Here is a 22,700-nt window from a genome sequence, read left to right as displayed (position 1 = left end):
TATCACATTGAGTCTTTGATGGGCTTTTTAAAATTTCATTAACTCAAGCTGTCATCATTGAACAATTACTAACTATTGTTAAGTAAATTATACTGTGTATTAAGCCAGTATTTATCCAGTTGACTATTATGATTACATGATTTATTGCATACCACTAAAGGTCTCATTTTCATTAATTAAGGGCTCACTTCAGTTTACAAATGCTGGACCTATTGTGTTAAAATGAGATGCATAATTCATTGACCAAATTTGAATTGTGCAAAGAATACAGAAATGAAGCAAAACACTTCAAATCATTAACATGGTTGCATTGACTACAATTGTACAATGGATACTGTTGAAGAGATATAGCAGAAGACATTTAGGGAGATAAGTCTCAACAGATTTGATACATTTATGAATAAAACATTGATTTATCTTCAGCATTAATACATTTTACATCCAGTGGATTCCCATTATTCACAGTGGATAGGGACCACCTCGCCCTGCAAATAATGACAATCCGCATATAATTGACCCCTATTGCTCATAATGTAAATGCATAGGAAAAATACATATAATACTGTACAATAAATATTATTAATTCATACAACTCCTCGACTAACCAACCTCTGTATTTAGTGTAATTGCGTAGCTTTGTGGACTGTAGTCACACATCAAGGATTAACTTTGACGGTTGAACGTATGGCTGGGTGGTAAGAGATGGGCGAACTCCTTGGAAAAACATAAAGATATGCAAAAACAAAAAGATTGTGAACAGACAATTCAACTTTGTATTTATATAAATATATAACCATATCACCCTCTCCCCCGACACACCACTATCTGCACCCCTGCTGATATTTTTCCACATAAATAGTTACACAGGTAGCGGAATTGCCTGGGGTTTTCCTTACACCTTTCCTCTTAACCTTGATGTTCTCTCTAATTCCCAAACATCTGCTTAATACATCTAGCCCTGAGCGTTCACTTCTTCCTCACAAGCAAAAGAAAGATGGTAAGAGGAGAGTGAAGGATTGTGGGGATCAGGTGTCTCTAGAGACTATGATTAGTATTCAAAAGCCGAGCTTGCAGCCCTCGCGTCTGATAACCCTGCAGCAGAGCGGCTGAAAGCAACATGTAGTCATTCCACCTTATGGTACAAACTAAGTCTGATTGCAGACTCACTTGGAAGGAAGAGACTAGATCTGTGTCGTGGGTTTGCGCTGATCGACCTACTTTAGTGTGTTATGCAGCAGCCACATCATTGTCACGTTGTCTCATTGTTGGACTAAAAATTGAGTGTTGACCAATTCGTGCATTGTCCTTCATTTGCATCAAAATGTGAACGCAAATCTGAGTGTTGTTGCAGAACCAAAAGCGTTACCCAACTTGGGCATCGTACCCGTGGGCTTGGCGTCATGATAGTGTCATTCATCATTCTAGAGCAGGGGATTCAAACTTTTTTTTTTTTCGCAGAAAATGCATTTCTCGGTTTTCAAAAAGCACTCCGAAGGTCACTGAAAGTGATTTTATTTTTCATTTTACAGCTGAAAACTAATCCATTTGAGGCCAAATTTGTGATCTCAAAAACAAGACTTCCCTTTGTCTGTCTTTCCCATTAACAGAAAACATATTTTGATTCAGCTGGCTAAATATGACAATAACTAAGAGTGAACACCGCAACATCGTCTCCAAAATGGCGAATAATGCTGCTCAAGATGCTCATTGCACGTTTCCCATTAGCATCCGTTTTGGAATTTACTTCAGTGCCACCTACTGGACTGGAGTAGAAATGTATTGCACAGTAAGCCGTGATTTTATTACACTTGAACTATTCTGCTGCCTTCAGCGCACCAAATTTTTTATGTCACCTTGTATGCATGCATGCATGCAAGTTTGTGGAGTCAGGTGTTAGTGCTGAGGGCAGAAAAATCAAAGAGAAGAGAATACAATACCAGTTATTGTCTCCACTGTTCCCTTGATGCTTCGAGGAGATAATGCTCTTTACTGCCATCTCTTCTTGTAATTGCTTCGATGCCCCCCCATCTCCCCTCCCCATCATCTCACATAATCTTCAGTTTCCTGTCTAGTGACATATTTCCACTGTTTCTTATCACTGGGGCTTTTTCTTTGGCCATCAGTCTCAAAGTCTCTTGAAGCTGTCTCTTAAAGGCAATTGAATCCTGTAACAAAATGGTGCTCATGTCGATACTTCTTAAAACAACAAGTACTAATTAGGCCGACATGTTTCCTCACACACACACACGGTAAAATACACTAAAAGATCCATAAACGGGTCTTGACCCTGTGTTAGAACACATTCTGGAATAGATGTTTCCTACTCTCAAAGCATTTCCACATGATAGCCAATCTTCTGTCATCTCGTAAAGATCATTCAGAGGCTCTCGTTTCTGCCGGAGGTCTTACGCTATTGCCGTCCCACTCCATCACGTTGTACAGTGGCTGCACGGTTTAGTTCTTTGGGCCACTATGTCAGGCAATTAGAAATAGTTTGTTGTTCAGGTATAGCTGGTGTGGATTCATTTTGAAAAGACTCCAAATTGTTCCCAAGACACAGAAAAAAGTGAGCTGTGACCAGAGAGGGATTGCTGTTTTTCAGATTGCAGCGGCAGACACACAAACCACAGTTTTGGTTTACTCTGTCAAAAGTCAAGAATTGTCTTTTTATGTCAGTTGCCTAGCAGCAGCAGCCGCAGTTGGCATCTAGCAGCTCTCATCCTCCTTGCAGTGTGGTGCTGTGCATATGGCTGTTCATGCATAGGCGAACACGTGTGTATACTCTTACTGTCTGAGCTGTACTTTAAATGCTAATCTGCTCAGACAACAGGGCCAGTCATGTCCAGAGGCTATGGGCAAAGGACGGAAGGACCTTGACAACATTGTGTCCCTGTAAGAACGCCTCCGCCCACACTGGTCAACCTCTCTTACCTCATGACTGTCAAGATAATTAAGATTGCGTAGAATCTGATTAATAAGGCTCTGGGGAGACAACCTCCACTGACGTAGGCACCCATTTAATACGCTTGCTTGTAAACAAGTTGGGTATTTCCACAGACAGGAAATGAGTTCTATTTCTATGCTGTGTTTAAAAAAAGACTGATAAAATGAAAGGTGGCATTAGGCAATCTGAAATGAGTGACAGGTTTAATGAGAGATGAGAGGAGAACATTTTGAAAGAAGCAAGACCATAGAGGCAGGCTCCTCTGCAGGGTGTCTCTACTTTTGGTGCTTGAACAGCTGGTCAGTTCAGACTTTTTGCTACATTGGCCTTAAAATATTGTAAGATGAATAGTCTCTCCAATACAGAATATAATAGACATACCACACTTCCTTAATGCAAGCTTCCCAGCACGTGCACCTGCATTTCTGTGACTGGAGGGCCAATCCAATTATTTTTTAATAGACATGCGCTTTAATGTGGAACCACCTGGATTTGAACTTAACGTCTGGCTCCTTTTCTTCACTTGTCTGCCAAAGAATGCTTGAGTCTGTTAAATGTGCATTTATTTCAATCTAATTCATGCCCACAGCACCAAATGCAAACACAAGTTGAGTAACTTGTACTTTTTTTTAAAAATAGATTTAGGACCAAGCTTCTTACATTAAAAAGGTCCACATGAGAAAGTATTTGAGTTAAAATAAAATAAAATGTCTTCTAAAGCCATTTTTTTACCAGCACAATTGAGTTCATCACACCACAGAAAAAACAGACTTTTGATTTCACTGGGGGTGGGGTGTAATTTCTAAATATCCATGGTCAAAATATTAATATGGTAAAACAAATCAAGGCTTGGATTTTTTTCACTGATGCATTTACACACAGTAGTTATTTTTGAATTGAAGCACCTTATTGATTTAATATTTCTGACTCCATCAGGTCATCAAGCAAGCACATTTGCTAAAATAACGCAATGTTTGACAGTTGCCCAGGTACATACTGCTGTGAAGAGATTGTCCAGCATATGCTGTCTTGTATCGAGACAATTAAATCAAAGAAGTCTGGTCCATTCCATTATTGTGAGAAAAGGTCAATTCTGGCACTGACAAGTGCGCGTCAGCAATGGAGGGTCTTGAGGAGGAGCATCACGATCATGTGAATCCCTGATGCAGTTGAGAGCAAATACATGTTAGTGAGTGGAACAACGTTTGTTGATTTGGACTGAGTTGAGCGAGGACTTTCTCTCATTCATCACCACTACATCTGCCAAAAATAGCAGGAGTGGTATTAAAGTTTGACCTTTCATTCCATCCTCCCACCGAATATAAAAGTTGGATGTGATATTTAACCAATGTGTTCAAATATGTCGAATCATTGTAAATATTCCTGATTCCTCTTAGGCATTACAATCAATATTTAAAGCATCTAAATAGTGAGCAATTTGCGCTTTTTATTTACTTGCATATTTCATGAGCAGAGGTCCCTGCTAAATAGACAAATCAGCAGCGGCAGATAATACTGTCGGTTTCTTCTACCCAGCTCGAAGTCGGGCTGCTGCAAACTTGTGTATATTTCCCAGGCTACCATTTACCTTTGACCTTATCTCTCCATGCTGCTTTTTTTTTCTTTGCTCAAATTGTCAGTTGTGCAACTATTCTATTTGACTAATCTCGGTCAATGAGGAGACTGTAGAGCTGTAGAGAAAAACGAAAGAATATGCAAGTGGAGAACAAGCGGCAAAGCTACATAAGTGCCTGTACTCAATTTGATAGAAATAAAAGCTCTTAGTTTTGCAGAGGGATTACATCTCGCAATATTCAACACCCATATTCCTTATAGCACGATTTTGCAATATTGTGCACATATATTTATCAATCTAAACATTTTAAATAAATCACATCACACTCACCAGACATGCTGATACTGACACAAGGTCTGTCTCCTTTCTTCATGCCTGCCGGTCTCAAAAAGTGCCACCCTAAACATTTCTGGACTGAAACTAGCTTTAAACAAGCCACATATAGGGTGTTGTCTGTGGAATTATACACATTCCAATGCATTTCAATTATACGCACATTTTTGCTATTCCCAGGCTGGCTGGTCACATTCCCCAGTAAATAGTGGGGGTCAACTATATTTATTCCTGTGTCATAACTATGTGATTCAGAAAAAAGTGCTGAAACACATTTGTTTTCATACTGTCAGACATGGAGCATCCTCGAAACCTATTTAGCAGAGCTTCAATTTCTATCTAGTCAGCAAAATGTCTGCATGTAGAAAGAATAAATTATTCAGTTCTGTAATGAAGGTGCATGGAAGAAGATTTGCTCTGTAAAATGGTTGTTCCTTTTAGGAGGTTTGCTCAGGGACTTGGGAAGAACTGAATAGCTGAAAGGTCACAGAAAATTAATATGAATATTTTAGAGTTTTATCCCCCAAAGTCTTATACCACTGACATGTTACACGGCAAATGGAAGGAGCCAGGCAACTTAAATTCCATCAGCTGCATAATGTGACCAAATGTTCTTACTCTGTCTGTTTCAAACACTGGTAAGGATTTATTGGCTGTTTTTTTGCAAACAAAATACAAAACAAAATCCCACAGTGGAGCAAAACAATTTAATCCTAACTCTAATTGCATGTTTGTTGTCAAAACCTTGTAAATGATCCAACCAAAAGTTTGAGAATGGAAGGAAGCTTGAAATTTGTCATGGTCAGTGTGGCAAATAATTTTGTTTCATGTTTTCCCTATAGTTTGTGTTACCCAAGATTATGTCAGTTCTATGTTTTGCCTCTTTGTTGTAAATGACCACTAACTGGACTTCTGGCTTGCTTCCTGTCACTTGGGTCCTCAATCCCACTGTGAAACCATAATTAGTCAATCAATGTCTTTGTACCAGCCAGCAGGTCCTTAGTCATAGAGGTAAGAGCTCCTGATACTCTAATGAAGGCCTTCAGATTCGAGAAAAAGAGTTTTAAATACTGAGCCATGCAATCAGAAAATCCTGAATTGAGGCTTAGTTTTTCTGGCAATCCAAAATGTGAAGGAACTATTGCGCTTGACTAGTAGCATAACAATAACTAAGAAGAAAATGTACTCTATTTCCAGAAAATAAATGTTAATATCTGTCTTTTTGCAGCTTTTTCTACAGGAAGTTTGTATTGATAATACGTTCGTTCAGCATTTGTGAAAACACATGCATGTACCGAATATTATAAATTGCAATTGCAAGGGAATATAGTATTGTACCAAACAACTATCAGAATGTTATCGTTAATTAAGGAGGAGATAACATAAAGAGCACTAACTCTGTTTTTTAATCGATTTCATAACAACAACAAGAAAAAAATAAATAGAAATCTTTGATAGTGCACGCCCCATCTTTCTTTGTTGCTGGGCAACAAACAGTTCTTGGCTCTGTAACGATTATGTGCTGACCTCCTACAACCTAAACTGTTGCTCACAAAGAGAACTCAAAAACCTGTTATTACAGGAGTGGCTTCTTTTCTTTTTACATCAGCAAGCCATGCTGTTGTATTGCAAATCAGAAATATTGTAACACAATGTATGTTTTCCCTTCATTACAAGACTTGTCGATTAAATTCCACCGACAAAGAGTCTTAGGAAGCTGGGAACTAGAGACAGCCAGTGTTGGGTGAAAGACTGGATTCGTCACCAGTCCTCTATATTGGTTATACTTGTTCCACCAGATGTTCCAACAACCTTACCACCGTGCGTTCATCTTAATGATCCATCCATCCAACCATTTTTCTTCGGGTCAAGAGTGACCTGGAGCCTTTCCCAGTTTAGGCCATAGACACCTGAATCTGAGAATCTGGACGTTCAATCAGCAGGATATCATTGACATCTCAAATAACAAGCACCTCCGGCACGTTTGGCTTTCATTTTTAAAAGATCAATAAAACATAGTAAAGGAAAACTTTTCATAAAACACACCAGTAGATATATTTTTAATGTGTTTGTAATATGTTCCAATAGACTTACAAAAATGTGATTACGTTAATAGCTATAGTGAATAGTTTGCTGAAAATGTGTCCTAGTCATAATAACTTGATAGCTGTCCTAATTAGGGTTGTTTTCTTTGTGTATTCTGGACTGGTACTGGTCACAAAGCACCATTCACACCTATGGAGTCTTCAATTATCATAACATGCAGAGAGTAATTTTGGAATGTGGGGAGCAAGCACAAGTAGAAAATGACTCCGCACAGTGCGCACGACAAGATTCAAAGCTCAAACGTGGGAGCAGCTAACCACTCACAAGCTGCGCTGCCAATTCAAAACATTACGTTGACTAGCCAAGATTTGAGTCAAGCTACTTTTTAAAAACAGGTTGGCAGAAAATACATTCTCTTTCGACGTTTTGTTACAAAAGCAGGAAAACACATGCAGCTTAAAGTCAAAAGAGGACAAAGTCATAGCTGAAGATTGGCAATCTGCAAGTCACAATGCTCAGTGATATGTTCTGAAATCTCATAAAATATTCAGCTCCAATGATGTTATTGTGAATCAGGAGCATTACAACGTGAGTGGAGGAAAACCCACCTTCAAAAAGCCTAGTGTCTGAGAGACACATAAATTAAATAATCAAAACAGCATGATAACAAACAAAAAGGCGGTTTGGGACTTGTTTGTTCCTCCTCTCCATGACGTCCAAAATTTAGAACATGTGAGAACTCCATTTGCCAGAGGGTACTTAGGAAAAGCCCCTTTCAGTATTTTTGGGCTTGTTCTAATAAGCATGCACACTTGACTAAACCTACTAAAAAGCAACTCCTTGTTCTCATGAGCCACACAATTTTCCAGCAACATGAGTGTCACTGCAACCCCTGCAGCAACATATTCCAAAACAACTTGGAGCTTCAGCACACTCAAACATGACAAACACGCTGCAGTGAAAGCATTAAGCCTGGAAAATGCTGTGAAATAATTTTTCGGGTTAGTGGCATTTGTTGCTCCATCCATCCATCCATCCATCCATCCATCCATCCATCCATCCATCCATCCATCCATTCGTAAAAAACAAAAAAATATTTCTAACCAACAGTACTGTAAGAAAAACTACAGTCATCACAGCGGTGTCCAAACTTGGTAATTGAGCAATGATTTTGCATGTACACTTGATTCAAATGATCAGAACTTGCTGATGAGCTGGGAGGTGTGGCTGTCAAGGCCAACAGTCTGCCGCTGTGCCTCTCGGTGTGCTCGTCCACTCCACTCAGCGAGCTAACATGAACCCATCCAATGCATCAGTGGGACATCTCAGGCTTCAACAGTCATGTTGTGCTTCTGCCTTCTGCCCTTTCTTGTCCCAAGCACACTCCACCAACTGGTTCATTGCATTCCACTTTCTACGTCTACCTTATTGATCGTTCCTCTGCATACATAACGTGCAAGTTGTTTGTGAGTCGACATCACATGCTTGGTTGAATTCCAGCAAGTACATCAGTTGGTCTCAGAGTGAGTGACATGGTCAACTCGAATTGTAATCAGCATCAGTTGCCACGCTGTCGCCACTACGAGACTGTCCCTGAGCAAGATGGATGAATGAACTTGGGTCTGACACTATTTTAGTAGACCCGTTAGTGTGCTTTAGCTTATTTTCTGAATATCTAATTTCTTTTGAGCTGTTCTTCATCTCACAGTTCTTTCATTTTGCTCCCATTTTGTGGTGTGTATTGTTACCTTCGCTGTCTTCCATCCTGTGTTATCGCTTTCACGTTTGTTGTACTTGTATTCTCTCTGTAGGCCTCCATCACCAGATTCTCCTTGAAGAACAAACCCTGAGCATTTTCATCTAAAGGTTTATCAAATATCAATGGAGTGTCAGATATGCAGCCTCTTTGGAGTGTTGTCTGCTTTTTCGTGGAGATATAGCACCAAGTTAATCATTGTTGCTGCAAGTGAAATCCTAAAATGATTTCAGGAATGCGCGTAGTGAGTTTTTATTTCAAACATTAGAGACTCAAAACTTGACAAAAAGTGACACTTGAATAGTGTCAGGGTTGGAGTGGGATTTATTTTCAAGCAGGAGCAATTCTAAGTAAAAAGCGAAGGTCTAAAATTCTCAAGAATTGCGATTGTGGTGTCACCCCACTGAAAGAAATTCTGGCTCTGCCTCTGTCTGAAAATGTCAAGAATGTCCTCCTTGTCAGTGTAGCAACACAAGGTTGGCATGTCAAGGAGGATCACTGGGGTGGCTACCGTTTTGGGCTGTTGAAGATGTGTTAGTGTGAGACAGTCGAAGCACTTGCAAAGGACAAACCCCACAGCAGTCCAATTCAAACACTCGCTTCTTTTTATGGCTTTCAAATGCAGTATATAATCGACTCGCAACCAAATGCTTGACATGCTAGAGCCGAAACATACTCTGTTATTAAAATCTGAATCTATCAATTTCTTTGAGTTCCACCCTCAGTTTTCTTTGGACCTTCCACCGACATTCTTTTTCCTCCCTGTTGATTATGTCAAAAGCAAAGTAAGAAAATGCCTGCACCATAAAAAATTGATGTCCTGAATGTCTGCCCTTAAAATAAAATAGGCTACCAAGTCTGTATATTTGGATAAGATTGACTTACCGTATTTTCCGCACTATAAGGCGCACCTTCAATGAATGGCCCGTTTTAAAACTTTGTCCATGTATAAGGCGCACCGGATTATAAGGCGCACCTTCAATGAATGGCCCGTTTTAAATCGTTGTCCATATATAAGATATATACATTTGGCCTGCAGGCCGGACTTTGGACACGCCTGCTGTAGTGGCTCAATATTGTTCCATGTATAAGGCGCACCTGATTATAAGGCGCACTGTCGGCTTTTGAGAAAATTGGAAGTTTTTAGGTGAGCCTTGTAGTGCAGAGAATGCGGTAAACTAAGTCTCTTCAGTTTGGATGTTATGATTGAAGAGATACCTCCACAGAGTAACCATGAAAAAAAAAAAGGACTAGGGACTTTACATTCAGGCAGCACAACTCTGCGCGAGTGTGAAAACTGATGCGACTTGCTTTTCATACCAACACCAGCCTCAGTTTGCTTGTTTGGAAATTTGGTTCGTCACACTGCGCCATGCAGTGTGTTCCGGCATCTGGCGTTTCCTAGCGTTGCAATTTGGTGGCACGAAGTTGTCTGAACCTTGCATTGGCTGGCACCATGTCAATGTTTTGACGCTGTAATGGAATTTTGGTGAGTTTGATCGGGGCACACGCAGACTGATTCTGTGCCCTGCAGATGTGTCGTGAATGTCATCATATTTAAACCGTCCTTGTAGAAATCCATTGATTGAATGCATTCGTTTTATCATCTTCATTACATTTTTAAAATCACCTTTCTGGCCGCAACATTATCTGCCTGTGGAATTTTGCTTGCAGTTCCTTATGAGCACACTTGTCTCATCAGTTTTTCTTCCGCCATGTTAAGGACTGCACGCCTCTCACAGGCTGCATTTGAAAGTAATGAGAGCCGCTTTGATTGGCAGTGAGTCACGTTTTTACACCCACATGCCATTTTTACTTGTGCGAAGCTGCGCTCGTCTGTGAAAGTAGCCAAACTTAGACTACGCTGCCCTAATACATAGTTAGACCTCACTTGCCGCAAAATCTGTACAAGGCACAAAATGGAACCCTAAACGTCACTTTAATTTGCTTTTTGAATATCGTCTGCCTTTTGAGATGCTCAAATGTGAGATGCAGGAACTGATTTATGATCTTCTCTTATGACACAGGTGACACTCTGAAGAGCATTTTGAATCTATATTGAGCAGCAAACGCATTAGAAACAGAAGCATGGGTAACGGCAAAAAAAGTTATTTCATCGCCTTAATCTGTTTACAAAAAGCAGAATCGGACGTGAGCTGAAGAGAACATAAGATAAATGGTGAAGTATCTGACAGTGATAACATAGTTTTCTCACCGTGTGTGTGCAAACCAACCACATCTATCAGCAAATTAGCAAAAACAAATGATAAGACAAACTTCAGAAGGCCAGGGCACTTATCTCTGGAGGACATTGACCACTTGAGAAATTTGGACAAAGAATGTGAGTGAGTGCTTCTGCTAAGATCGAATTTATAATGTACGTACACTATTTTTTTTTTTCATCTCCATGGTCCTTGCCATACACTGTCCAACGGCAGATCCCAGCGGGGTCTTCCAAGTTATTGTTTTGGTCCAATTTTAAATCCATCCTCTTGGGTTGTTTTCTTTGCTACTTAGAACAAATCTAATAGGACTTGATGTCTTCGCTCGCTGAGGCAGAATCCAAAAAGTGATCAAATTCCCTATGATTGCTGTCGTAACTGCGTGACAGGCTGCTTCTCCTCCTCAGAAACAGGTTTTCGTTGAAACTGGCACTTTCCCCTCAAGCTGGTCTGTAATCTGTCAGAGGATGAGCGCTAACAACAAATCAAACCATCTCATCTAAGCATATTTATGCTTATATATACATATGTAAGCTTATAAATTTATGCATATATAAATATAAAATGTATTCAAACATAAATATAATATATACGTATATTTATATAATATATATACATATATTCTGCCCTCTGGGAAGAGGTACAGGAGCCTGCGCTCCCGCACCACCAGACTCACCAACAGCTTCATACTCCAGGCTGTTAGGATTTGGGGGTCCCTCGTGAAGCTGCTGCCCCTGCGACCCGACCCCAGACAAGCGGTAGAAGATGTATGTATGGATGTCTTTATTTCTTTTGAAGAAGAATAATAATAAGAAAAAGAAGAAACAGAGCCCTGAGTACTTTGAACATCCTCGACAGTGCAAGTGAAGAGAGGTTGCAATGAATGGAATGACTGGCGCAGCAGCATCGAGGAGCATTTCTGTGGTCGGCCCTCGCATCGGGGTTCTACCACACGGTGGCCCTGTCCTTCTCCTGTCGATGCTGCTCTTCTTCCAGTCTCCACGGTCGCGCGGCTCTTCCTCCCTCCCACCTACCCTCCGCCTACTCGCCTTCATCTCCCCCTCCCTCATAGTTGCACAGCTTCCCCCAGTCTCCAAGCTCGCTGCACAGTGCACACACCGCCGCTCCTCCAGCTCCTTGCTGCCCGCTGCGAAGATGGTTGGCGGCGCGTGTGCTCGCAGGCTGGCCCGCCGCTCTCGGTCCGCCCTCATCGTAGCCCTGACGGTGCTGCTGGTGCAGACGCTGATCGTGTGGAACTTCAGCAGCCTCGACTCCGGTGAAGACAGCCGGGGAGACGGAGGCTCCGACATGCGGGAGAAGAGGGACCGGGTAGCGGGCAACAAAGCCGCTGGCAGCGAGTTCCAGCACGGGATGCAGAGGCAGCAGCGGCGGCAGCATCCTTCGCCTCCCGAAAGAGGAACCTCTCGCCACATACAGCAGCCGGTAAGCCACATGTTATATCCCTGCGTTGGAGCAACCGTGTGGCCGTGATAGACGCATCTGGCTGGGTCTCCTTGTCCTCCGGTGTAGAAGATGAGCGCACGACCGGGCCTCCCTCACACTGCACGTTTATCATTTGTTGTCTTGAACGAAGGCAGCCCGGGAGGCAAATAACAGCATGCCTGCAGTCACACACACTTGGCTCCTCTGATGCTGAGGACAGCAGGCAGGCAGGCAGGCAGGCAGGCACATCGCAACGCTCGAACTCCCCACTGCAAATGCAAATGCCAAAGCTGGGCATGTCATGTGAACTCACGACAGTGGCGGCATGGCATCATCACCAATGCCTCTCTGTAAAATCAGAAGATGGCAAATAACACAGCCTCGCACTCAAATTTAACATCATGTCATGAATGTTAGAAGTTGATTTGGGTGGCTATGTATAAATTAAAATGTTCACTGAAATGATTGTTGTCTATAACTGTTCATTTTCAAAATTGTAATGGTCATGTTTGAGTGTAATTATCAGAGAGGTTGTCAAGTTTGGTTGCAGGAAATGGACCCAGACATGAAAGTTGAAAAGTAAAAAGCTTTATTTGTCACGGATCGGAATGGAAATGGAGAAGAAAATAAACGAACAGATTCGGCAGACTGACGTAACTGACTAACAAATCCAACAACAGAAACCGAGTGACAGCTTGTGATGAAGATTTTTCATTGGTTTATATTAGGTTGTGCAGGAGCCAAATTGTAGAGGCAGAGACTTGTAGAAACTTGAAGAACAATCGTCAATATGATTGTGAACCAAATGAACACCTAAAAAGTGCATCAGTGAGGAACATCAGCATAAGGTGCTGTTTTGGAGCCTTAGCTTCTGAGATAAATAATACAAATATTTATTTGTCCGCTGACTGGGACCTTGTGCCCTTGAGGTGGTACGGTGAGCAGCTTTGCATTTGAGCAGCACTTGGGCTCAGCCTGATGGCTGACGTGAAATCCTGGAACTTCTCTTTCACGCGGTCTCACGAGACTTTAGGCTGCCTTGGGGGAATTAGACGCAGTTGTGTCTGGCATTCACGCAGCATTTTCCCTTCATAAAACTGCCAGCCTGCTTTTCAGACTGTGTGCGATCTGCATGTAGACAACTAGGGTGGGTTATGATAAACTGTGGCCTTCGCACACAGTCAGTTCCTCTGAGCCATGCACTGTATCATCTGAGACAGTCGTTCCTTCTAGTTCATCCCACCTGCCGGCATCTTAAATTTTAATTTTTAAAAATACAGTCATACCAAGGAATCATTGCTTATCTGTGATGAAATTACGCAGTAAGATGCTCTGAGTAATTCTAGGCTTTGTTTTAGCTTTGTAGTAAATTCATGATCACCCCGGACACCCCCAAAGCGTTTTTGCGACGAGACATAGTACACGATAGACATACAAGTAGACGACACAAAATAAAAACAAGAAGGCACAAATAATAAATAATTAACAAATAATATGAGTGATGAATAAATAAATTAATTTGTGGTTGTTAGAAATAAAATACAGTCAAACCTCGGTTTTCGACCTCAATCCGTTCCAGAAGGCGGTTCGAAAAGTGAATCGGCCGAATTCCGCGTCTATTTTTCCATTCACAAATAATGGAAAAAAATGTAATCTGTTCCAAGACTTAAAAAAAAAGCCTTTTTTTAAGCATTTTTGTCATTTGCGCATTTTTGTCCGATCGCGCAACTGCAGCGCACCGTCGAACGCGCAACCGTAGCGCGCCGCGGACTGCGCAACTGAACCGCGCTGGTCGCATTACTGTGACAGAGCCATCGCTGAAATTAAGAAAATATTTTTAAAGTCCTGTAAATAAACTAGAATTAAAAAAAAAGTACGCTTTCTCTGCATCCATTGCGTAAGTCATTTCCTTGAGATACTTAAGACAAGCTTAATGAGCGTCCATTGGTCATTTAAATGGCCTGTCATGATTGTCCAATTGTGGTTCTTGCATTGGACATATTCAATTCATGTCTTCTAGATGCATGTCTCCCTTTGATTGGATAATCACTGCTTTTAACTCTACTTGTTTTTTTAGTTTTGCTTACCCACTATTGTGGGTGGTGTGTGTGAGTGGAAATTAGAGAATGTGGTTGGGCAAAGGAGAGTTCTGCCTTAAGGGTGACGTATAAACGGCAAGTGATGCTTGGTGAGAAAAAATAGCTCATTGAAAGAACAGCAAGACTTCTCATCCGCAGTAGAAGGAGCCAGAAGCCCCAATATGACAATTGCGGGATTTTGATGTGGCAATTTATGCTGGAACAAAATAATATGTTGGATGTTTGATTCCAGATGGTAGGAGAGAAACTTGTCATTAGTGGTTGTTTGGTCTTTTGGGAAGTGATGCAAGTGTCTGGAGGTATTTTCTTTTCTTAGTCCTTTTTTACTCTCCATATATTTTTCTATATTCTTTATTCCTGAACCTTGGTTACTCTTTGCCGAGTCGGATGAGACCCGGTGTTTTTTTTCCCGTAAATCAATTCAGAACGACGCATGGCATCACATCACTGTTGAGTCTTTTATCTAGACTTTAACATTAGGTAAAGGGAATCTTCCAAATTTTGAACAATCTGCTTTCAGCAGGATACTGAGCAAGTTTCTTTGGGTTTCACATCTGGTCGTCAGCTTTTTCTTCCCTTTTGCCATTACATACAGTCAGGATATTTCCAGTGGTGTCCACGTTGTTAAGACTTTCCCTGTTAGTCATAGTATAGCATGTAACGTTTCCTTACTTGTACATCTTTTCCATCTCCATTCATGTACAAACTATTCACAAATCTTTCCCATGGGAAAAGTGGTTTTCACGTCATGTTTCCCCGTGCTGTAGAGACATTTGCTGTCCTGAACTCTACCCTATTAATTCGATCAAAGGTAATCAATCCACTGAGACCTGTTTCTTCCTTGATTGTTGCCAATAATAGGAAATGTAGCGAAATAAAATCGGAATAATTTCAGCAATTACATTTAAGAGCTACATAGAATGCTGTTTAATCTCTAATGTGCAAGGTTGCTAATAGTGTTGTAGATGATTGAGTGGCACCTGACGTGACGGATTCCCGTGATGTAGGTAATGATGTCAATGATTGTCTGCCTGGGTATGTGACTAACTGATGTATACCAAACCTCAAGTGATAGGACCTTACCTCCTCATGTCTCTGGACAGTGCACACCAATAGAAATGGATCGCTGGATGATATGTAGCACAAATACATGCAATTAGTGCAACGATTAATCAACAATTAATTGATTACTAATCACTAATGCCATCCATCCATCCATCCATCCATCCATCCATCCATCCATCCATCCATCCATCCATCCATCCATCCATCCATCTTCTTCCGCTTATCTGGGGTCGGGTCACGGGTAAAATCAGTAATGATTGTTGATAATCGATTAATCATTTCCTTTTTTTTTAAATGCAATATTGGCTGAATGCTCAGAATTTCAGCTTGTCCAATTTGAGTATTTTCCGATTGTTGCCATCCTCCATGAAAGCTATTTTTATGTTGAATCAAAATAAAACATTTGCTTTTTGCTGGTAAAATAAAGATCAACAGTTTTGCAATATCACTTTAAAATGATTTGCTATTTTTGAATAAGGGGATGAAAATGGAAACATGTTTTTATTCGATTCATCGATTAATTGACAAAATAATCGACAGGTTCATCACCTATACAAATAATCGTTAGTTGCAGCCCTACATGCAATGCCTGTTGAATTCACACACTGCTCTGAAATGTGGCATAGTTATTTCTTTCCAACAAGTCAAAAAATGACATTTTGTGCACACACGTACATGCACAGTTGCAGTGATACATTTTTATTCCAAGTATGCATCTTCAACAAACAACCCCTAATATGCCTGCTCTGATTTATAAAGACTAATTGGGCATACATACAAAAATATCCTTTTACTTTTGGTAGTCCAAAATTTTCTGCACCTAATTTCCCAGCTTGTTTGAAATAACCATCAAACATATTTGAAATCAGTCACATTATCTTGAAGTTTATTTTGAGCCAGTCATTGTGTGATGCTTAATAGCATGTGTTGTCGACATGAAGAAATAGCAAAACCATATGGTTGTGTGTCTCACACAATTGCATTTCTTTCCAGCCCATTTCAAGTGCCCGTCACTGTCACTGTTGCGTAGCATAGCGTGGCCATTTTAGAAGTGGTTATTGACTTTTAAATTGTCACCACCATGGAAGTAAACGTCGCTGCAATTTGAGCTATTCTGTTTTAAGCAGACCTCCAAACACACACAATTACAAGCCAAAGACACTCTGTGGATGCACTGAGTGGTTCAAAAAAAAAAAAAAATCAAACATCACAATGGTTACATCAATAACGTGCTTCTCTGTGAAACCTTTAATGAAGGAAAAGCAAAGTGCAGCCTGCTGATCTGTCCGTCACTCCATCTTCGGTCTTTGAGTCTCTTTAGCAAACGCCGTTAAGTCTCAAATGGAGGGGGAAGCGTACTCAGATCTGAGGGAAGTGGGATGCACCTCAGACTTGAAAGAGGCGCACTGAAAAGCTCCGACACTTTGATGTGGAAGTGTAATTTGTACACATGACACCATCACACTTGAAATCCCGCACTGGGAAAAACCTTTTATTATTATTACGATACATCTTGAGAAAATCGAGTTGGGAGCTGATTTGACGTATAGTGCTGTCATGGAATTTTAAAACTTTCGACTATTTATAGTGTGCAGACTGAAAGTTTGCGTATCCATAGCAGCTCAAACACTAACCTGTGAAACACTCCTTGGCGCATCGGTGCTGAAAGTTGTGTCTTCGGTCATCTTCAGTGGGCTATCCATGTCTAAGGGTCCTCTTCAGCTTCTTTGCTGACTTTGTGCGGAGGACAAATAGCCCTTCAACTGATTGTCAGGTGTCAGGATGTTAGAAATACTACACTCAAGCGGGAATAGAAAACCTACTGGCATGACCCACCCCTGCCATGTCAGCTCTGTTGACTCTCACTTAGAGTATGGGTAAAGGTTCATGAGTTTCATGTTTGACAGGTTACATGGTTACTGGATCATTAAGTTGAGCAATGTGGAGACAAGTGTCACATTTGTCCAACTATAATGTGCAGTTTTGTTTATTTATTTCTTGCTTTCATGCACTTGCCAAATCAATGCTGTTGCACACTTGTTGCAACTATAAAATAAGCTTGGGTTATTGGATTTCATTTGGTTGTCAAATCCCTCAGTGACCTCTTCTTACTGCTGCTGAAGAGTGAAGGAATTATATATATATATTCTTTTTTAGTGTTGAACATTCCACTACCACTTTTTGATAACTTTTAATGTATTTGACACATTGAAGTTATTAAAATCAAACCACTAAGCACATTGAAGTTATTAAAACCAAACCACTAGATTGAAGATGCAATCTTGTCACCGCCTCTGAGATTACAGAGAGTTTTCATTCACCGAGATTGACGGGCATCTCAATGCAAATTAACAACTTTGATTTTTTTAGACTCCGTGCCATTGGCCCAGATGGTGCATGTGTGTGTGTGTGCGTGCATGTGTGTGTTTGTGTGTTTAGTATGATACCCTATAATCTAGAAGCATCAATCGCCACATCTGAGGCCATCTATCCAACGATTGCAAGGTACCACTGTGCCCCTACCCCCTATCATCCCCCCCTTCCTCCCATCATCCTCTGCAGCTGTTACAGATGGTTTCATTCCCAACACATTAATAACACATCATCCAGATGAATGAAGCTGTATAATGCGTAGTGTTGCCAATAATCCCGTAGGTAAGAGGCTTAGCAGACAACCCCGTGAGAGACAAAGCGAAAGATATGAAGACGAGGAGGGAAGGGTGGGTGGTTGAGAGGGGTGTTTGGATAGGGAGGTTAGGCTTCCTCGCTTTTCTGAAGTCTTGTGCCCAGGTTGATTTTGCTCCGACAGATGTGGACGCAACATTTTCGGATGGGGCATGTTTTAGGCATATTTATTCCACTTGATTTTCATAATTGCCTTCTAGTATTTATTAGAGTTATTGACATATTCCAAACTAAATTCTCAATGAGGATTAAGCAAGACATTTTTAACAATTTATACCAAGTTCTGCAGTGGTTACTTCTCGCAGTACTGACGTCTTGTTCTAAAAAACATTCCGTGTGAAGTTCTTAGAAGAGATGTGGCACCATGTTAACATCTTTTTTTTTTTTTTTCGTTTGGTGACTGAAACATTCTTTTGGAACTAATATTTCATCTTTGATCACCTAAAGTCACTGTGTCCCCTGAAGCATTCCCCACAAACAGCCTTCTGTTAGCGTCAGTAAGGAATATGTTTATCTCTGAGCTGTAATGGCCGCATCACGCTGAAAATGACTTGACAGTCTTTTGTTGAGGAAGCGTTTGCGGCAGCCTGCCCACTTTTCTGCAGTGCGACTGCATTGACATGCAACATGCTGATCCACATGGAACACGGAAATTCACAAGGACACGTAATCCCTCCCACACACGCTAATAATGGCACTGAGCATGAGCCACTTTGTTGCTATCTTCTTTTCATACTCTAATCTCCGTGCATTTTTGGACTCCATTAAAACACGGCGTCGGAAAGAATAAAAGGACTGATAGTAATGTGAAGACAGTGACGATATGTGATGGTGAGGAGGTAGGGAGTGTTTCATTTAATGCCTTATTGTCCGCCGAGTCCGGTGGAGCAAGTACAGACAGTGACACTTCTATTCTTTCTTCCTCCTTTTTTCATCATCTCCTCACCACTGGAGATGAATACCAACAGGCCAGAAGACTTAAATCTATCTGTGATTAAGAGAAGGAGTGAGAGAGGAAAGAAAGAGAGAACAAGATGGGAAAAGAGAGGCTAGATGGAAGAAAAAAAAGATAAATGTCTCATCCCTTCTAAAAATCCAACATTGACTCAAATCCTGAGTAATCCTCACAGAAACCTGGTTTGGTTTGAAGACCTGTTTGTGAAAAGCATTTGAGGCAAAGATTGTGTAATAGGACAGAAAAGCTCTGTTGAAATAAACCCAGAACAAATGGATCAGGTTAGGGCTGTTACTAATGCTTATTGTAATCATTGATTAATCTGTCATTTATGTGGATTAATCAATGAATCAGATGGAAAAAAAAATGCATCATCATTTCCATCCTTTTATTCAAAAACAGGACATTATTTAAAATTGGCAAACCAGAAAATGAACAAAAAATATATCACAATTCACTTACCAGTTTGCCCAAAACAAGTCAGGAAAAAAAGGCAAAAATGATAATCATTTTTTCTCTAAATAAGTGATTTTTTTTTTATTGATTCAACAAATAGATACATTAGTCTGGTTCACAGAGGACTACAGAATTGGTAGAACATTCTGAAATTTTGAACAATGGACAATTTTAAATTTGAAAATGTGTTTTTTTCCAGGTTTGTCATTTAGAAAGGTTTACTTGCATTTCTGATGAACAAAAATAGAAACTATTCTTCACCATTGTCATGATCAATTAATTTGATAACTGATTAGTTTAGGATTAATCGACTAATCGTTGCACATCACAGTCATGTATTTTATTTCACCTCTTGTTGGTAATCGTAACATGATTCTCAAGAACCTGGCATGCCTTAATGTATCATGAATAATTCCAAAGGAATATTAATGAAACCAAACCCTAACCCTAACCCACCCTTGCAATTACGTCACAATTATAGGTCAGCATGGTTGACCTTACATATTTTAACATAGGTTTTAAAAATTCCGGAAACAAAAAGTACTTTATGGGAGAGGTTGTAATTTCCCTCCCTTTTTTCTTTTTTATGCATTGAGCTGTGACGCATGTAACCCCAACTAAGAGTGTCCAGGGGAACAATACATTTTTCTACCAAGTAGAATAATTTGGTTCAGCCAAATATTTTTGTGTCACCATTGCCAAATGTGAAAATTTACCACTTGTCTGTGACAATAGAAACAGAATGAGAAGACCACATAAACACTCTGCTCAAACAAAGCCGGTCTTCTTGTAATAAACAACCACGTGCAAGAAGAAAGAACGCAAAATGCTGGCTGACCTTCATGTTTATTCTGTTCTTTTTTCGAAACCTTGAACTGAATTGTACCCCTCAGTTGAAACTTGCATTAACATTTGGGTATTTTAAGGTCACCGTTAAACGTGACTGACATCGCAAGTTATTCAACATATTTATTGGAACAGTTTTGTAAACTATATGATCTACTGATGTTTTATTCAACGCCGACAACGTGCTGAGTTGATTGACAATGCTCTCTGGGTCCGAATCTACGGGTGGCTTTGTTTACATAACACAGACAGATTTCAAGCATCGCTAATGAAGCGTTGTGTTAGTTGAGGCAGTGCACTCAAGTGGTGCTTGTTTCCCCTGATTGGTCTCTGTCCTTTCAATATCTCACCTGCATCTGCGTGGGCATTTACATTCACTGACAGACATGTCTGCGGACACAACTAACATTCAAAACGGCCTCAAGTCCGTTCAGCTCTTATATGCAGATAAGGCTCTCGCATGCCTGGACACCACACATTATTTCAACTCAAGCTCACATTTGATCTATTCAGAGAGTATTTTCTGTTGCCCCAACCTAATATTACCGTATTTTCCGGACTGTAAGGCGCACCTAAAAACCAAAACTTTTTTCAACAGCCGACAGTGCGCCTTATAGTCCAGTGCGTCTTATATATGGACCAAATTCTTAAATTTAAACTTGCCCGAAGCATTGTGTCATGAAATCAATCATAAGTGGCCCGCTGAAGACTATGAATCATGAATCAAAAAGACTATCGATCATTACTTTGTGATTATAAAGGAATTTGTTGCATCTGAAGTTGAAATCAAAAAAATAAAATAGAGAATGATTTGATTTGGATTAGAAATCTGACATGATACATTAATGGTGCGCCTTATAGTCCAGTGTGCCTTATATAAGGACAAAGTTTTAAAATGGGCCATTCATTGAAGGTGCGCCTTATGGTCCGGTGCACCTTATTGTCCGGAAAATACGGTACATCACGTGTTGGTTTCACTCACTAAAGAAGAGATCTCAAATATATGAATGTGCCCTTGGCCTGGCAATGCAAAGAACATCCACAATATTACCTCATAATTCCCTCTCACAAGATGACCATACGAGAGAATCAAGGTGAAGGTCATTCTGTCTACTCGAACACCATTGAGGTCAGTGAAGCAGTTCAGCCAAGGCTGCCTTTGCCTCAGGGCCAAGGTACACATGATGTTTGAATCTGACCGCTGAAGAAACACACACACATATACTAATTACATCCAGTTTCCATACGACCATTCACAATATCTCCTTGGGTTCCAAAAGATCATTAAAAAAACAACACATCAGACTTTTCCTCTTCACTCGTACACCATAAACCCACTCAGACACTTTGAGAGTAAATACAATTGTTGAAAACTCCCCACCACATGAATAGTAGCTCTTCAGTATTCATACCGCATCACCAAGACCAAGCAGCAAGCTCCTGCTCATTACAAAACAGGTGTTTGCACTCTGTCCGCTCCGTACTTGCTTGTCTTTAAGTGCACTCGCATGCATCCACACTGGCGTCCATGGCTTTGTCTCCTTCCTCACCCTCTTCATAACTGCACGCCGCCACTCATCCGTTCACCCGTCTTCCCAACCCACATCTCCCTTCTCTCCTATCTCAAGTGGGGACGTCTCGCTGCGCCGCAGAGTCGCTCAGTGGTGCTCCAGACGCCACAGGCCTCCCAAATCAGCTTCAATGAGGAGCCCTGCAGAGGTTGTCGCTGCCGGGGAGAAATTGCACTGTAATTGAGCGCCCCGTAATCATAATATATTATTTTTTGTTGAATTCCTCGCAGCGGTGAATCATCAACACCGTCGTCATCAGCAGCAGTAGCATCATCATCATCATGCCATCACATCAGCAACGCAACTGTCACACGTCGCCGCTTGAGTTGACCTGCTCGATTCTCTCTCCTCAATTGCTTTCGTTGCACTTACTTTATTCCAATTTCCTTCCTCTTTCCCTTTTCTGTGGCTGCTTGGTCACTAGCAGCACCTCTCATCTGAATCCTGCCATCCCTCACATTTATGTTCCATTACAATGAACCCATGCCTTAAAGGGATATCGAAATTAGTGGGGGGAAAATACCAAGGAAAGGCTGGGAAAAGAAGTAAATGGGATCATCATGGAGAAACGATTACTTTATCTTCCACGCTAAACATGTACATTTCTTATGGTTAGTGTTGCTTTCCTTAACGCTGTTGTTGGTTGCATTAAGCTTGTGCCATCTCGCTTAGGGTAAGAAGCAAGGTACACCCTGGACTGATC

The 22,700-nt window shown here is 40.8% G+C and overlaps 1 protein-coding gene across 1 annotated transcript in view; it reads left to right on the top strand.

Moving 5' to 3' along the window:
* The first annotated feature begins 11,969 nt into the window (after positions 1-11,969).
* Positions 11,970-22,700, top strand: part of xylt1 (xylosyltransferase I) — a 59,927-nt gene continuing 49,196 nt past the window's right edge. The window contains exon 1 of the mRNA XM_061275302.1: positions 11,970-12,320. Within this exon, the coding sequence (XP_061131286.1) occupies positions 12,033-12,320 (288 nt within the window). The 5' untranslated portion in view covers positions 11,970-12,032. The remainder of the gene's footprint in view (positions 12,321-22,700) is intronic.

Source organism: Syngnathus typhle, linkage group LG3 (genome assembly GCF_033458585.1).
Source record: "Syngnathus typhle isolate RoL2023-S1 ecotype Sweden linkage group LG3, RoL_Styp_1.0, whole genome shotgun sequence".
Taxonomy (NCBI): Eukaryota; Metazoa; Chordata; class Actinopteri; order Syngnathiformes; family Syngnathidae; genus Syngnathus; species Syngnathus typhle.
Note: the sequence above shows the minus strand (reverse complement) of the source record. Positions and strands in the feature narration are given on the sequence as shown.